The sequence below is a fragment of the Tachypleus tridentatus genome, chromosome 7 (assembly GCF_004210375.1).
Source record: "Tachypleus tridentatus isolate NWPU-2018 chromosome 7, ASM421037v1, whole genome shotgun sequence".
NCBI lineage: Eukaryota > Metazoa > Arthropoda > Merostomata > Xiphosura > Limulidae > Tachypleus > Tachypleus tridentatus.
This window is the reverse complement of record NC_134831.1, coordinates 135,753,262-135,770,660: the sequence shown is the minus strand read 5'-3', so window position 1 is coordinate 135,770,660 and position 17,399 is coordinate 135,753,262. Positions and strand designations below refer to the sequence as shown.

Below are 17,399 nucleotides of genomic sequence, written 5' to 3'. Positions count from 1 at the left end.
TTGGGCTACTCTTTTATCAACGAATAGTGGTATTGACCGTTACGTTATAACGCCCCTACGGCTGAAAGAGCGAGCATGTTTGGTGTGACGGGGATTCGAACCTGCAGTCTTCGGGTTACGAGTCGAGTGCCTTAAACTGGCCATGCCGGGCCTGATCTATTGGAACCAGCTAGTGAAGCAGTTAAATAAGTTATGTAGTACTTGTTGCATGTAGTGGAACCAGCTAGTGAAGCAGTTAAATAAGTTATGTAATACCTGTTGTATGTAGTGGAACCAACTAGTGGAGCAGTTAAATAAGTTATGTAGTACCTGTTGTATGTAGTGGAACCAGCTAGTGAAACAGTTAAATAAGTTATGTAGTACCTGTTGTATGTAGTGGAACCAGCTAGTGAAACAGTTAAATAAGTTATGTAGTACCTGTTGTATGAATGCTTGGAAAACCATAACGACCTGAACTAAGGTCTAATTAGCTCAACTTGTCTGAAAGAACCACATTTAGCAAATATACAACGAAACACCCATTACTACATCTGCTGGATATACTTACAATCACTAGGTGAGCGAAATTATTGAGAGATTTTTTTATCCTTTCTTATTCAATCCAATGCTAAGCTCTCCGACATCATATGGTTCGTTAAAGAACTGACAAACGCGGCGTCCAAAGAAAGTTCCATGGGTAGGATTTCGATCAGGACTTTTTGCTGGTTGATCCACAACTTTGTGACTTCTTTTTCAGATTAATCTGTCAGTATGACACTGGGCATTAATCTTTATCATTGTAAAGTATGCATGCACCAACGGTAGGTTCTTCGGTTGGGTTTGATACCATGTTAAAATATCAAGTGGTAAACCTATCCTTTGGTAATATTACAGTATTGGTATTTACATACATGATGGTTCCGCTTCGCAGCATAACTGAAATGAGTGATATTCACCAACAAATTGGTTATTTGTCAATACATAATATGTTGACTCATCTCTGCTGCCTGTTTTTGACGATTTTGACAAAAGTTCAACTGAGGTACGTGGTACATTCCATGACTGACCAGGTCATCTAGATGACCTAAAGTCCATGTTGAGTTCATCACGTTTGAGCTGATGGCATTTTACACTTTTCTTTCCAACGCCTTGCTCAGGACAACAAAAGTGTGCAGAAGAGTTTTGTATTGGTCGAGGGTCACGGGTTCGAATCCCCGTCGCACCAAACACACTCGCCCTTTCAGTCGTAGGGACGTTATAATGTGACGGTCAATCCCACTATTCGTTGGTAAAAGAATAGCCCAATAGTTGGCGGTGGGTGGTGATGTCTAGTTGCCTTCCCTCTAGTCTTACACTGATAAATTAGGGACGGCTAGCGCAGATAGTCCTCGTGTAGCTTTGCGTGGAGTTCAAAACAAACCAAAGACAACCCAACCATTACAGACCAAGATAAAATAAGAAGCTGTTGTTCAGGTTTGATCTCCAAAAAGACTTTTCTGAAACGTTTTTCACATGATTCAGTTACCGTCCATTCCAGTTTATAAAATAATTGAGATTTTAAAGATAGTTTATTGATGACAGTTAAATAAAGAAATTTAAGAAAAGAAACCATGACAGAAACGACTACCTGTTTCAGCAATACAGATGTCAATACTTCTAGATGCGTACAGATACTGTGAAAATAATTGAGGTATATTAGAAAGACCGCCCTTTATATACAGTATATAATATATATATACACTTATACAACTATGTATATCCATAACGATGGAGAGCCTCACTCTGTGTAATAGCAAGTTATAATTTCAATAATACAGAAAGTATTGAGGTAATTTAGTGTAGTGTAATTAGCATAGCTTTTATATTCACTAATACTGTAAGCATCGAAGTCACAGAATATACATATATTTATCGTAATAGTGTGTATCATAATCAGAATTTATATCAATATCCTAGTCGCAGTTTATATGCTTTACACTGATTTATATTTGCTATTACAGTAAATATCGTAGTCACAGAACTTAGATCGTTTGTATTGTTTTATACTTGACATAATAGTAAGTATTTTGCACGCAGGAGTTACATAGTTTGCACTGCTTTATATTTGGCACTAACGTATAGCCTATGAAAAATGATGGGGCGAGTCGTACCACCCATCCCTATAGTATATCGTAATCTCACATTTCATAGCTAACTGAAGTAAATAAATATTGTGAAATTAAGCTTGACTACCAGAGAGACGGAGATTTGTAGTCGAGGAGGTGAAACGTTGATAAGTTCCTTTGTGAGCCAGTCAGTATTATTATTCATGAATTGAATTCGTGGCATATTCATAAAATAATTATTGTTAAAAATCAGTTAGATTAACAACTTTTAATATATAGAAAAACCAGTATATTTTGGCATCATTACAACGTTCCAACAATCGCTTTTATTTTCTATTGCTTACCATAACTTGATACTGTTCTTACTCTATGTAATGAAAGTATAAGATGCAATTTTTATAGACAACAAAACTAGAAAAAATATTTGATTTCTTAATTTAGAATACCCGTTGATTAAAGAGGTTTGTATTTGTTATTAAAAACGTTGGTGACATAACAGAAATTGAAGTTTAAAATTGCGTCGATATTTTTATTTTTATGATAAATTTTATACACTTGGTTCTAGGCTAGGAGACCCCACATTACGTCTTTTCTTTAGGCTTATTATACCAACACTCGCTACAATTGCAAGGTTTCACGGCACCCACCTCCCTCCCGGCCCTCTTGCACCCTCGTCACTAACATTGTAATAGGCAGACAGAAATCGAACTGTTCTACCTGGATAAACGCATTTCGACATTTATAACTCTTCGTATTTCGAAAAAAATGAAGAGAAATTAAGCGTGACGTGACACACGCTGAATTTTGTATAGGTTAAATGATTATACGAAGCCACTAACAGTATATAGTTGACACTGTATAAGTAAAGTACAATAAGGAAAATACGTTAGGGAAAGTATTATATTTGTTGTTGCTTTAACTGTATAAGGTCTTAGTAGTTTCTGCGAAGGAGCTGTTGTGAATTCTTGTATGACTGTTTGTTACACTAGGTCGATTTATATATATAATCCAAAGACACTCGACTCGCAAGTTTGGGGTCACGGGTTCGAATCGTACAACCGAATATGCTTACCCTTTCAAACATGAGAACGTTATAACATGATAGGCAATACTACTATTGGCAGGTAAAGGGTGTCTCAATAGTTGTCCAAAAACTGGGGACGGTTTGTGACCTGGAGTAGCTTTACGCGAAATTGAACAAAGAAAACATGTTTATGAGAAATGAAAGTTCCTCAAAGTAAATACTTGAAAATATAGAACGCCATGAACTGAGTTGTTCTCTCTCAACGTTTTAACATGTACCATATTGTATCTTTATAAAGTTGAAGATCAAAATAACACATGCTGATAAGATCTACATGTTTCCATTAGTACATGGCCCGGCATGGCCAAGTGTGTTAAGGCGTGCGACTCGTAATCTGAGGGTCGCGAGTTCGCATCCCCGTCGCGCCAAACATGTTTGCCCTTTCAGCCGTGGGGGCGTTATAATGTGACGGTCAATTCCACTATTCGTTGGTAAAAGAGTAGCCCAAGAGTTTGCGGTGGGTGGTGATGACTAGCTGCCTTCCCTCTAGTCTTACACTGCTAAATTAGGGACGGCTAGCACAGATAGCCCTCGTGTAGCTTTGCGTGAAATTCCTAAAACAAACAAACCGTTAGTACATGTTCCCTCATCTTCAAATGACAAATAAGACATAAGGTTTCTTTACATACAGAGTAAATGCAAAACCGTGTCGCCCATTGTCACAGGTAATGACTCTATTTACGTGTTTTATGCAAGGGAGTTGATCTCTTACCATACAATGAAGATGCAATGGTATATTATTTAAAATATGTAGCTATTGACAGAGAAGGGTGATACCATAGGTAGGTTCTACTAACACTGTTATAATACATTACAAATTTCTGGACCATGTACCACAGAAGTAAGCTTTTTGGTAACACTGCACAACAATTTTTTTGAAAAGTTTTGCTTCCTGAAACGTTTTTGCTAATTGTGACAGGTACCTGGTGGGTATGCACAAATATAGTTTTGGTTTTGCTTCATCACGTAGGAACTCTGAGAAATAGACAGTTAACTGTTTACCGGCAATAACTTATTTAATTGCGTTTATGTTACTAATACGCTATTATGTTCAACATAATTAAAAGTGTTTTGCTCCTGATTTTCGTTTATATTCAATGTCCGGTGCATCACATTGCAGTGTCCGACAGTAGTCAGCAGGCATTAACGGATTCCAGTTGCCCTGATATCGTTTTTCCATTGTAGCAATGTCCTGGTGAAACTGAATATTTCGATAAAACGGTACATGATGGGCAAATTTGGATGTGCTTTTCGTGATCAGCAGCCAAAAATCTATAAGGAACACCCAACAGTGTTCAAGAAGCAAAATCTTTGTCGTGCAGTGTAATCGATTTTGTAAATGATGCAAACTCTACATGTAATGTATTGAAAAATGATGGATCATGTTCAATTGAAACATGTAGTTTTTAGCGTATATGTAATATATTTTATTTCTAACTTTACATAAATAAATTACATAACATGTCGAAACGTTTGTTTTGTCATTTTAGTTTTATTGAAACGTTTTCAATGTCTAACGTGTTAAGGTGTTTCACACTGATATTTTACCTTTCAGAAGTTTTCCAAGATCTGCTGGACCAATCTCAAAAAGATTTCCATCATATGTTCTTACGTACTTATGGCATGTTGTACGATCGAAACTCCTACATCTTTGAAGATATGTTTAAAGTACTGAGAAGTTACTATAATTCCGGAGGAATCCAGTTGTCAGAAGCTCTTGGCACCTTTTTTGATACCCTCTATAGGAAAATGTTCGAAGTATGGTTGTTGTTGTATTTAATATTGTCTATTTGAACTGATTTAAATGAACGAAATGTTATAAGACATTATTACATGTTATTTTTTTGCTTTCGCTCATAAGTTGTTAGAAATACTGTTAAATTAATTAAGTCACTTTGTTGTGGGTGTACTTGTTAACTATGTTGTATAAAGTATATTTCTATTTGATATGATTTAAATGTTGAACTTTCGTGACGTCATCCCAATTTTTCTTATCAAAAGGTTGTGCAAAAGGTTTATATTCCAACATGATATGCATCATAGAGGTCTTGTTCGTGACGTTACTGATCTTTATTTTGCATTCATTGCCATCATATTGGTTGGTTGTCAAACATTCCCTTCTACAGAGTGTTCGGAAAGCAGTGTGCACTTATATGATTACAAAACTGCGCAGTGACTTTCCTAACACCCTGTAGTAACCAATAGATATATGTATCAGTACAAGACCTGCATGTTTTGAAGTTCTGTAAGTAATCATCGGTGAAAAATAGACTGAAAACTATTTAGTATTTGGTTATACCTATATTATACTATTAAATTATTTACAGCGTCACATAAAATCACATTAGATAAGTAATTTGTAGTGGACGTCCAATATGGTAGAGTGAATTATAGAGCACGTGACTTTTTGACGTCAGTGCAGTAACTCTACAGACTGTCATATTACTAAACGTTAGGATTCTAAAGGATTTATCTTAATGGTTCAATTTTTATAGGTTCTGAATAATCAGTACACTTTCAGCGAAAGCTATTTGTCATGTATCAGTAAACATATGGAAGAACTGAAGCCTTTCGGTGATGTTCCCCGGAAACTGACATTAGAATTGAAACGTTCTTTCATTGCAACGCGTACCTTTGTGCAAGCTCTTACTGTGGGCAGAGATGTCGTCAGCGAAATATTAAAGGTAAGGTGTTTTTTTTTGTGTGTTGATTTAGATTTATTGGTTTTTGCAGTCTGTACTAATATTTTCTTCGCGTAGAAGAATTTATAAAGATGTCTCTTTATTTTGTTTGAAGAACCTAGTTTACAAGTTCAGTAAACAAGAATTGAAATGGTCATTCTTTCGAACACTTATTTCTCAACTGAAATATAACGTGGTGGAAGATCCATAACTGTGAAGTAATACGAATATTTAGTTACTAATGTGTAGAGAACAGAATTTTGAAGTTAGTATGTTTCATTTTTAATTCAGATTATTTAAAAATAACAATAGTATTTATTTTGTTCCTGAGGAAATTGGAAGAAAAAATGAAATTAAAATTTTATCTTATACGCCCTGTATTTTTTAATAATATAAAGTTGCTGCTGTGCTGAGACCTAATATGTTTACTGCATCTTGCTGTTATAAACGTAGCTTTAAGTATCAATTTAACTGTAACTTATTTGATTCCTTGACTAATAGGATGGCTACATTGCAGTAGCACAGAGAACTTGCTCTCTAACGGACCTATGAGACTTCTTAAAGTAAATTTCTGAAGCTGTTGACAGAATTAAATAATACGTGATATTTGATTCGCTCGGATGAAACTAGACCGTCATGTAAGTTTATGGAGTTTGGGAAACCAAACTCCTTCCACGTCACTTCATCAAGTAACCTAATTTCTTCGTCAAGGGGCCGTTTCATAATCGCATTTAGATTAAAAAAAAACCTTTTCGATTTCTGAATAAGCAATATAACGTCTGTAACAATAATTGCTAGATTTCTGTTTAGAAAACTAGCTTCGGTACCAGAAATAATTATGGTTATGGTGTATCTCCCTTCCGTCACCTCATTCCTAACATATTTAAATTAGTTTAAGCTCTTAGATCAAGTCCCCTTTCAGCAGTCTAGTATTTTCCCCATTTTAGCTCACGTGAACCATTTAAAGTAAACTATTTTAATTTCTTATTTAATTAAGAAGAAACAACGAATAGACGGCTTTTTAGTAAAGAAGGGTGTACCTTCTACTGTTTTCTTATTAAACGCTAAATTAATATTGCACCCTTCAACATATTAATTTAAAATTACCAGTCTGTTTTGTGGCATTTAATCACTCTGGATTATGTGTAAAAACAATAAAAGTAAGTTAATATTTTTTACGAGAGGAGATAGTTTTAAACCTGGCTACATTCAGTAATCTTTAAGTTCATTAAAACTTCCATATAGATATAATAAAATATATGTATAACTCTAATAATTAAGCTCCCCAGTGGCACTGCGGTATATCTGCGAACTTATAACGCTAAAAACCGGGTTTCGATATCCGTGGTGGTGGACAGAACACAAATAGCCCATTCATTGTGTAGCTGTATGCTTAATTGCAAACTAATCTATTAATCGAATTCTGTCTGTCCGAACGGTTAACAGTATAATAAAAAACGTATTTGTCAAAACTCGTATTTTTAAGAGTACATTACAGAAGGATTACTCCCTCTTTTTGCGCATCTTTAAATTTCATTTCAATATCAACATCGATCCGTCAGTTTCCGTATGTGATGAACGGTCAGTCTGAGAAAAATTTGTTAAGAGCAAAAAAATGTTTCTTTTTGTTAATGAATTACAAAAAAAACAAAAATGGACATTCACTATTGAATGATTAAAAGACATGTTTCGAAGATAAGAGCTTAAACGGAAGAAAGACAAAAAGAGGAACATATTTTAGTATATACTCGTTGTTGTTCGGTTTGTACACGTGTGTGTGTGTGTGTAGTATTTATGTCATTATTACATACATTCGTGATTTTATTGTATCACGTGGAATAAACTTGTTTGGAATGAATTGAATATCTCTTCCTTCTTTCATGCTTCTTACAGAAATGACAACTGTCCAAAAGCACTCACGTCTTTAGCGGTGTTTTCTTGCGCTCAGTAAAATAAGAAGGAACAGTGGCACCCAGCAGAAAAAAAAATATTATTGGTTACTTAGAGATGCTTAGCATTTTACTGTGCTAGATGCATCCGTTGCATCGAAACCCAAACATTTTTATTAACTATGCATAACAGTCATTTTCCTTTGCTTATAAACAAATGCAAACCAGTTTTCATTATTTAAATAATACATAGTATTACAAAAAACGGCTGTAAAAGGCCTACTAAACAATCGTATTTTATATATCCTCTGATCCAAGAGCTTGAGGTGACTGTACATTTTATATTTATTTATCACTAAGGAAAACCACCTTTAGAATGTTTTGAACAGGAACCTGTTAATTCGCCCATGTTCTACAACACTTCCATTTTAATTTTCATTCATTTTATTTTATCTCTGTATAGTTTTGTCGTTTCTCGTGGTTATCGTTGTTGTGGTACATTGCTTTTCCTTTATCTTTTTGAAGCAAAGAAATCCAAACGTATAATTAATATATTTTTCCTCAAATCGTCAGGCGTATTTGGTTATTATAACCTGGGCCAAGTTTATCTCAGACGTAATGTTATTGAACACGTCCCACAATTTCAGCAGTAAAGGCGTTATGAGAGTGGCAGTCTGTAATGGTATTCGATTAAAAAAGTTTGTGAAAGCGCTAATGGTAACGGATTCTGTGTTGGTTGGCTCCCCATCACCACCAATTTTATTAGCGTTTCATAATTAGGAAAGTCTGTACGTGAATTCTGACGTCCTCTGACCCGGTTGTGTAGTTCATGTGCATATAGGGTGACATTCGGATTGAAACTTCGAATTATGTTTGTTATAACCAGTTTTCTTGTGGTGTACCTGTAACACCGTGTGTAATTTCTGGTTGCTTATTCGATTTGATAAAACGTGAACAGTAACTTTAAGATATTAAACATCGGTTGTTTACTAGTTTGATATAATACAAAACTTGCATTTATGCTTAAAAGTTTTATTTTAGTAGTTTACCGTAGATTTCATCGAATTTTATGAGTCCAGAGCACTAGGGTGCTTCTTGTAGAAGAATGAACAATTCTATTACGTGACGGTAGGAGTAACAGTTATTCTGAACGCTATACTTATTATTGACAGAAGGTTCTCATAAACTTCCCCCAATTTTCATCAGTGTCAGAGATTGCTCATCCTGCCTACATTTTACTCGTTTCGAAACTCAGATGGTAACTAAGCTCAGTGTGTGATTTCAAATAAGGATGTTCTTAACCAGTTGACCAGAGACGGTTTGGCGGAGTCCCACTGATGTGAAATTTACTCGCCGATACCAGGAGGCATGGTTGCCCTGAAAAAAAATTATTTTCGCATTCAGAGCTCGCTGTCTGTGTCCTTGTGAGCCAACTTTAATTTACCACAGTTAACGTACGTACTTGAAAAATACGAGTGTATATATGTGTAATTCCATTTGGAAAGTGAACATTTCAAGAGAGAGAAAGATTTAAAAACCGAAATGTTTGACATGTATTTTACACACTACCACCATCAACACTGTCATTTATTTAGGTTCCTTTTCCGTTGTTTATTCTCAAGCAAACTATAATAATTTATATTTTTAGAAGGAAAAGACAAAAATTCACATGTATATTACATTTATGGTTTAGAATTGCATTTAGATGTATCGCTTGTAATAATTATATATTACAAAGGCCTGGCGGCTCGACATGGCCAGGTGGGTTAAGACGTAATCTGAGAGTCGCGAGTTCGAATCCCCATTGCACCAAACATGCTCGCTCTTTTAGTCGTGGGGACGTTATAATATTACGGTCAATCCCATTATTCGTTGGTAAAAGGGTAGCCCAAGAGTTGATAGGGGTTGGTGATGATTAGTTCTCTTCCCTCTAGTCTTTCACTGCCAAATTAGGAACGACTAGTGCAAGAAGTTCTCATGTAGCTTTACGTGAAATTCAAGACAAACCCAGTCTTATTAGAGTTGCTATGGTAACTGTACTTTGGAAAGCAAAAGTAACTTATCTGCAGTGATCAAAATTGGGAATATTTTTACAGAATTATTATCTTTTTCAGAACATCTTCATGAAATGATAATAATAGATATATCAGTGGGTTAAATATACATATATATATATATATATCTGTGTGTGTGTATATGTACATTTGGCTTCGGTCTTCCTAACTTGACAAGAGTGGCACAGCAGTATAGCTGCGGACCCACACCGCTAAAAACCGGGTTTCGATACCCATGGTGGACAGAGCACAGATACTCCATCGTGTAGCTTTGTGTTTAATTCTAAGAACAAAAGATCAAACAGATCTTCCTAACTTTGTTTTTATATTATAGAAACGTGCATTTTGTTTATTTTGTGTTGTAGGTTTAGGTTTTAGTATAAATCTATATTTCTTGTGTCCCATGCAGATATTCGTATCAGTATCATTCCAATACGTTTAACTTTTGAATTAAACCACGAACTTTTCTGAGTTTGATCACAGTCATAACTCGGAAAAGAAAAAAACAAAAGGTTTTCCGTCTTTTCTAATTTTCCTCCTTGATAAATGAAACACAGGAACTCGTTGTGCACGTTTTCCTAAAGTGATTAACGGGACTGTTGCGTTGCCGAACACTGAGACTGTGAAGGTTTAAAATAATCTTTTCTACATCCAGGTAGAAGTGTTCTCCAGCACGTGCTGACGTGAATTATTTAACGAATTCTAACGTTCATTAGTTTTTCTAAAGGTGCCGACGTATGGGAAAGAAATCGTAAAATAAATTACATCACAGGTTACGCTTTTTTAAAATTTTCTCGATAAATTTTAACGCATTACATGATTTGAAGTCTCATAAAGTCAATTTCATCAGTAGTTATCTTTTTCTTAACATTTCTGTAGTTAGTGTGAACGTATTACATTATTCGAAGCTTCGATGTAAACAAATATGCCCTCAAGTGCTACGAAGAGAATTGCGTAATTCACAATTTCGTTAAAAAAGACGTAAACAAATAAGTCAAAACTTTACAGCGATAAAGTGAACTCGTTTATGTTAGTATTCGTGCATAAATTTTTAATTTTAATTTAATTTTTAAATCATCAATAATTTGAAAAGCAATGTTGTTGCTGAAGTTCCTTTGAATTGTAAATTACAAGAGGAACAAATACTAAAGTTTTATAATGTTCCATTTTTTTGGTTGCCTAAAGTGTATGGACAATAATTTGAACAAGAGTAAAGAAATTCCGTCACTTATATTTGCATATTTATACCGTTCCCTCGTCGGCAGCTGAGCGATGTTGGATCTGAGACCTTGTAATAATATAAACACTCAGGATAGGCTGAGTGAACATAAGTTTGGTTTTAATTTCTTGCAATGTTACACCAAGGCTATCTGCGCTAGTCGTCCCTAATTTAACAGTATAAGATTAGAGAGAAGGCATCTAGTCATCACCACTCATAGCCAACTCTTGGGCTACTCTTTTACCAACGAATAGTGGGATTGAGTGTTGCGTTATAACACCCACATGGCCGAAAGGGCAAGCATGTTTGGTGGGAAGAGGGGATTCGAACCCGCTACCGGTAGATGGCGAGTGGATCGTGTAGCTAAGCGCTTTATATTAAAACGAGCAAAAGCACCTATATAAAATGTAATTTTCTTTTTACATTTCGTGTGACGCATGTTTATAGTTTTAAAATATTACGATATATCTACAACTTTTTTGCCAGCTGACTGTTGGAAGTTTAATGATAAATTAAAAATAACATTTATTTTTTAGGGGAAAAATATTAACTAATATTTCTAAGAAGATTATAAACAAATTGGATTTTTAAACCTCTTGATATCCAACAACATTATTTGTTTTAAAAAGACCATTGTAAAAACGACATATTAATCGGCCGAGTAAATATTTTTGCAGTACACCCTTTAGGATGTTAGGTTTATCAGCATGGAAATCTTTTTTGATGATTCTCTCTTCATTTTGTGAATTAAACCCTAGTATTCCATGTTTCTTCCCCAGATGTTTATTATTGTTATTTTACTTGGTCATTTCACCAATCGTGGAAGGTTTTGTTGTTCTGTTTTCGAAGGAAGTTTGTCAAGTCCCAGGGTGGGTAAGCACTACGTTTCCTGTCTTTAAATGGTGCCCCTTCCCCAGTGGCACAGCGTAATGTATGCGGACTTACACTAGTATAAACCAGGTTTCGATACCCATGATGGGTAGAGCACAGATAGTCCACTGCGGAGCTTTGTGCTTAATAACAAACAACAACAACCATATTAAAATCGTTAAAATCTGGCGTTAGATCCCCTGCGGTGGATAGATCGCAGATAACCCATTGCGTAGCTTTGCGCTGTAAACCTCGTCATTTAAGAAGGCTGTCACAGTGTAGGTAAATAGTAGTTTTAAAACAGATCTCTTTCATTTCACCGTAGGTTGGACCTAGTCAAGAATGTAGCCGCGCCCTGATGAAAATGTCCTATTGTCCTCACTGCAAGGGATTTCCGGATCTCAAGCCATGTACCACCTACTGCTTGAACGTCATGAAGGGCTGTTTAGCCCACCATTCTGAGCTGAATAATACCTGGAACAGTTATATAGGTAAAAGGGAACAAATTGTCCGTTTTTTTTTTCATTTTAAGATAATTTATTTTATAAACAATATCTTCTAGCAAGCATGCAAAATGCGAATACACTTTTCTGTTGAACGTTTTTAAAGTATGAAAAAATGTGTTATAATCTGATTCTTTAGGCGTATCATATGAAATAAAATTAAGTATTTGTTATATATATAATCGTTTGCTGTTGATTTAGCTTACTATTGCCTTATAATTGTCAATAAATTTTGGAATGTATGCGCTGTTTATCACAAACTATTCTTGACCTAAATACCCATATATTAAGGTAAAATATTGCACAGTAGAATGGTTGAAAGAGAAGATCCAATAATTATCGGTGAATTATATATTTCATGTCCCATTATTCACTTCCACATGTTTTTCTGGCCCATCACGTGTTTCACTGGTAAATTCATAGGCAGCGGAACAAATGAGAACTGGGGAGGGGTACTGATAGCTGGGGGCACAGTATTTGCTATTGCTAACCGTGACCCGTGATTTCAAAGTTGAAAGACCAACGTTTCCTGATAATTGTACGTAAGTCTATTTCCCATTCAAAGGAGGGCTTCGCTACCGGTTCAAAATTTAAAGGACACGTCTATGAGTAAATTGACCCGTTTTACACAGTTTAGTAAACAAAACAAAAAAAACAACTTATTATTAAATCGCACGTGAACTATACGTATGTGTCGTAGTAGCATACGTGAATGCTCCCTTCTCCTTAATTTCTGCAGACTTACAACGCTAGAGCACAGATAGCCTATTGTGTAGCTTTGTGCTTAACTAGAAACAAGGAAACCTCTTTCATTTGTATACTGTAGTCTATTAAACGTAGATATCAATTTCAAAACTTGTTTAAATGTTATGTACTGATTTCAAACAAATACGATATATTTCATTATAATTTTCAAAGTTGGTAAAAATTTTATTTAGTTACTAATGGTAATTCTGACTTTTTTTTTTTTTTTTACTGTATTTGTATATTTTATAATTGTAAGTGGTCTAATATAGGGTGTTAAGGCAGTGTGGACTTCCACAGGTTCATTAAGATGTCGTTTTATTTACTGTTTTTATCACGATAGGGAACGTTGTTTAGTTTCGGCTTTTCTCTCTTGAGACGATATATTTTTGGAAGGCCCGGCATAACCAGGTGGGTTAAGGCGTTCGACTTGTTATCTGAGGGTCGCGGGTTCGAATCCTCGTCGCACAAACATGCTCGCCCTTTCACCCGTGGGGGCGTTTATATTGTGACGATCAATCCCACTATTCGTTGGTAAAAGAGTAGCCCAAGAGTTGACGGCGGGTGGTGATGACTAGCTGCCTTCCCTCTAGTCTTACACTGCTAAATTAGGGATGGCTAGCGCAGATAGTCCTCGTTTAGCTTTGCGCGAAATTCAAAACAAACAAATATTTTTGGAACTTAATTCCTTGCTACGGCTCTTATAAATTTGTTGTTCTAATCCAGATATATTCTTTTAACTTTGTCTGAGGGCACATGAAGATTGTTTAGTGCTTACAGTGAAATGTTTGGTATAGAAATAAATATATGTAATCCATACAGAATGTTTTTGAAACCTACTTATCATGAAAACCTTCGTTAGGGCGTGAAACTTACAAATCTTCATTTATTCCAGAAAGATGGTTGTGATAAACCCAAGATCAGGATTACCAGTTATGACATGATTTCAAACTTTATCCAGTTAAAAAAATGTATTAACATCTCACTCGAAGACGCTATTTATTGTTTACTCTGTTCCGCCACACGTGTCGTGAGTCGAAATTTGATTGCAGTTAAAAGTTTGCTCGCTCGGACGTACCACGTGGGGCAGCAAATGTCTTTTGTTTCCTTTTTTTAACCAAGGTAGAGTGGGATTGGCAGTGGCATCATAACGTCTCCACGACTGAAGGAGGGAACACGTTTAATGACTGGATTTGATCTCGCGACCCAGAGATCGTGAATCGAGCACCGTAACCACCAGGAAACAAATGATAGGTATGAAAATTTGAGATGCTTTACAGCACAAACCCAAGTACATAGACTAAACATGCGCGAGGATTTAACATTCTGTGTGGTTCTAAACATACTAGACGATAATCTGAATACGTCTATTTGTCAGAACTATTTCCTGTATTTTGTTCTGGCGCAGACAGCTGATTTGATCATTCTTCTTATGGATAACCAATGACAATTAAACACAGAGAAAATGTATGTTTAATTAATCCTGTAATTTGTGTAAGCTTCTGAACGTGACATCAGCGGTTCTTAAAGTTCACAGTCAAACCGTTTTAATCAGTTAAGAAATGATCCAAGCATGACGACGGATATTCAAGGATAAATTGCGTATGAAAAATGGAACGCTTTAAGTATTGGTCGTTTGGGTCGAGGTAGTCCTAGCTTAAATCGTGCATAATGTTTGGTAAATTAGATTTCTAATGACATGAATGATTTGAAGCTAAACAAGCTGCCAAGTATAGGAACAAACGTTTACAAACTTGTCGCAAACGTTTAACTTCTCAGTTTGTTTGTTTTTTGTTAATGTAGTATGATGCTAAAAGTGTTCAACCCCCGTCGTCCGGTTTCTATCAGGCCCGTTGCGGCGTTGGATCCTAGTCTTTCTGTCATCTGGAAGTTGAACTCGGACCATAAATAAAGATTTAGAAATTGCACGTTCCTAAAATGAAAAAAAAAAATGGGAGGAGATATTTATACTTAGTCTGTCGCACGTGCTCCATCCTGTCTTTGCTATCCTGAATTGTTTGAATATGTGGTATCATAAGAGTATATTGAAGGATGTTAATTGACTACCATAGAACCAAGTGGCTCTCGTTGAAATGTTTGATCTATATTTTTGTTACAAAAAATGTTATTGTCTTACATAAAATAACCGAGATATCTAATATGTCTTGACGTATAGAGTGAACAGTGGAACAAGTATACTCGCAATATTTAACGCTTTAATGTTCGACCTTATGAAGGTTAGCATGTTTCTCGTAAATTGGAATTTTTGTCTTTTCCATATGAGGCTCTTCTGTTGTTGTTACTTTTACATCGACAGGATCGTTTACGTGGAGGACACCACATGTACACATTGAACTAAACGCCTGGATCAGAGGCACTGTAGCTCAGACAGAGACGTCGCTAGTTTTGAGCTTTGGGCAGGGTGGAAGGCAAACAGTTGACAGCACCTGGTGCCTAGTAGTTACTCCATAACCGAACAGCGGAATTGACTGTTGTTCGTATTATACACCCACTACTCAAAGTTTACTGTACATTTGGTGGAACCAAGTCTCGAACCCCCTGATTCTCGAATCTCCAGTTCTATAGGTAATCACTAGACTACGCTCGACCCCTTCCAAAAAAAAAAAAAAATCTTCTACGATAGTGATGCGCACTTTGTATTACAAATAGTTTTAAAAAAATTACACAAGTATATAAACAGAAAAATCATATGTTTGTACTTACAAAATGAAATTATAGCTACAAAGCATTAACAGTACAATAATAAGAGTCGCTGATGGTACTCTGGAGGTTTCCACAGTCCTAACAATATATAACAAAAGCTACACATCTTATCCCAGCATTCCTTATGGTATAATGTGGTGTGCGTGAGTGGACAGTGTCTTGTATAAAACGAATAGACGGTCTGCTACGCATTCAGGCCATGTTGAGGGTGAATGGTCTGTCTTTTGACGTTGTTGTCGGTTCCTGGTGGTCAGTCTTTCCTGCTATTGTATTACTTATCTTTCCTGCTGTTTGTCGCTGAATCGGCTTAAGAAGTCCGGTGCGTTGATGAGAAAATATTCATCCATTAAAAAAATAAAAAAATTCGCGCTATATATTTCCCTTCTTACCTGTTTTCACGGACCATTCCGAATTGTGAAATTCGCTTGCTTCAACGACCAATCCAAATCATGAAAGTCGCTTGCTTCAATTATGGCCTGTGGTAATTCTGTAGCTGTGCATAATATTCGTGCAGGCTACTATTTTCACTGGGGAGTTGTATACAATCAAATAGAAAGCAGTGCACTCACTCGTCTGGGATCGTTAGTCTACGCACAGATCTGGAATAGTTGCTATTGTTTGTTCAGTTATGCTGAGTCCCTGACAATGTTGGAGCTCAGGGAAAATTATTCAGTTGGCACATAAAAACTACTTTACTGCTGCGTCAAATCTTTGCATATTTCATTCCACGCGCTGGTGTTAAAGGAATAATATATCATGGTTTGATTGTTTTTGAATTTCGCGCAAAGCTACACGAGCGCTATCTGCGGTAGCCGTTCCTTCTTTATCAGTGTAAGACTAGAGGGAAAACAGCTAGTCATCACCACCCACCGCTAACTCTTGGGCTACTCTTTTACCAACAAAGAGTGGGATTGACTGAAAAATTATAACGCCCTCATGGCTGAAAGGGCGAGCATGTTTGGTGCGACGGAAATTCGAACCCGCGACCCTCAGATTACGAGTCGAACGCCTTAACCCACTTGGCCATGCCGGACCATATATCATGGAAAGGATTCGTAGATGTCGGTCACTTATGGTGTTTTTTGTTTTGTTTTTTGGCCACTGCGAATGTTCGTCTTTGTTATATATAATTAGTTTAAATGTAATGGATATTGTGAGAAGATTTACTGTAACGCACGAGTTTGTTTGTTTTTGTTTCGCATATATATGATCTAAGTCACTATAATGGAAGTTCCATTTGTTTTAGTTTTTTTTTATTTTATGATTTGTCAAACGGAAAAAAACCAACTTTTCTAGAAACCCGGTATTTTACTTAATAATATCTTGAAATATGATTTTGTGGTCATATACTCAGTTTGACGTGTACATATTATACACTCTTGCGATAAATTCACGTATTTTTATCTCTTTCTCAATTAAAAAATTATCTCCTTGAATTTTGTATGTACAAATTTGAGACAAGAACAAGAAACCTTATAACCCGAGCGTTTTCCATAAATAGACATTATCAGGGGCAAACTAGGATTCATCCCTGATTCATCACATTT

General features: G+C 35.9%; 1 protein-coding gene across 1 annotated transcript in view; it reads left to right on the top strand.

The window, feature by feature from the left end:
- LOC143256668 (glypican-6-like) overlaps nt 1-17,399 on the top strand; it is a 105,350-nt gene that overhangs the window by 61,589 nt on the left and 26,362 nt on the right. Inside the window, exons 3-5 of the mRNA XM_076514174.1 lie at nt 4,724-4,926; nt 5,664-5,852; nt 12,207-12,372. Coding sequence (XP_076370289.1) covers nt 4,724-4,926; nt 5,664-5,852; nt 12,207-12,372 — 558 coding nt within the window. The remainder of the gene's footprint in view (nt 1-4,723; nt 4,927-5,663; nt 5,853-12,206; nt 12,373-17,399) is intronic.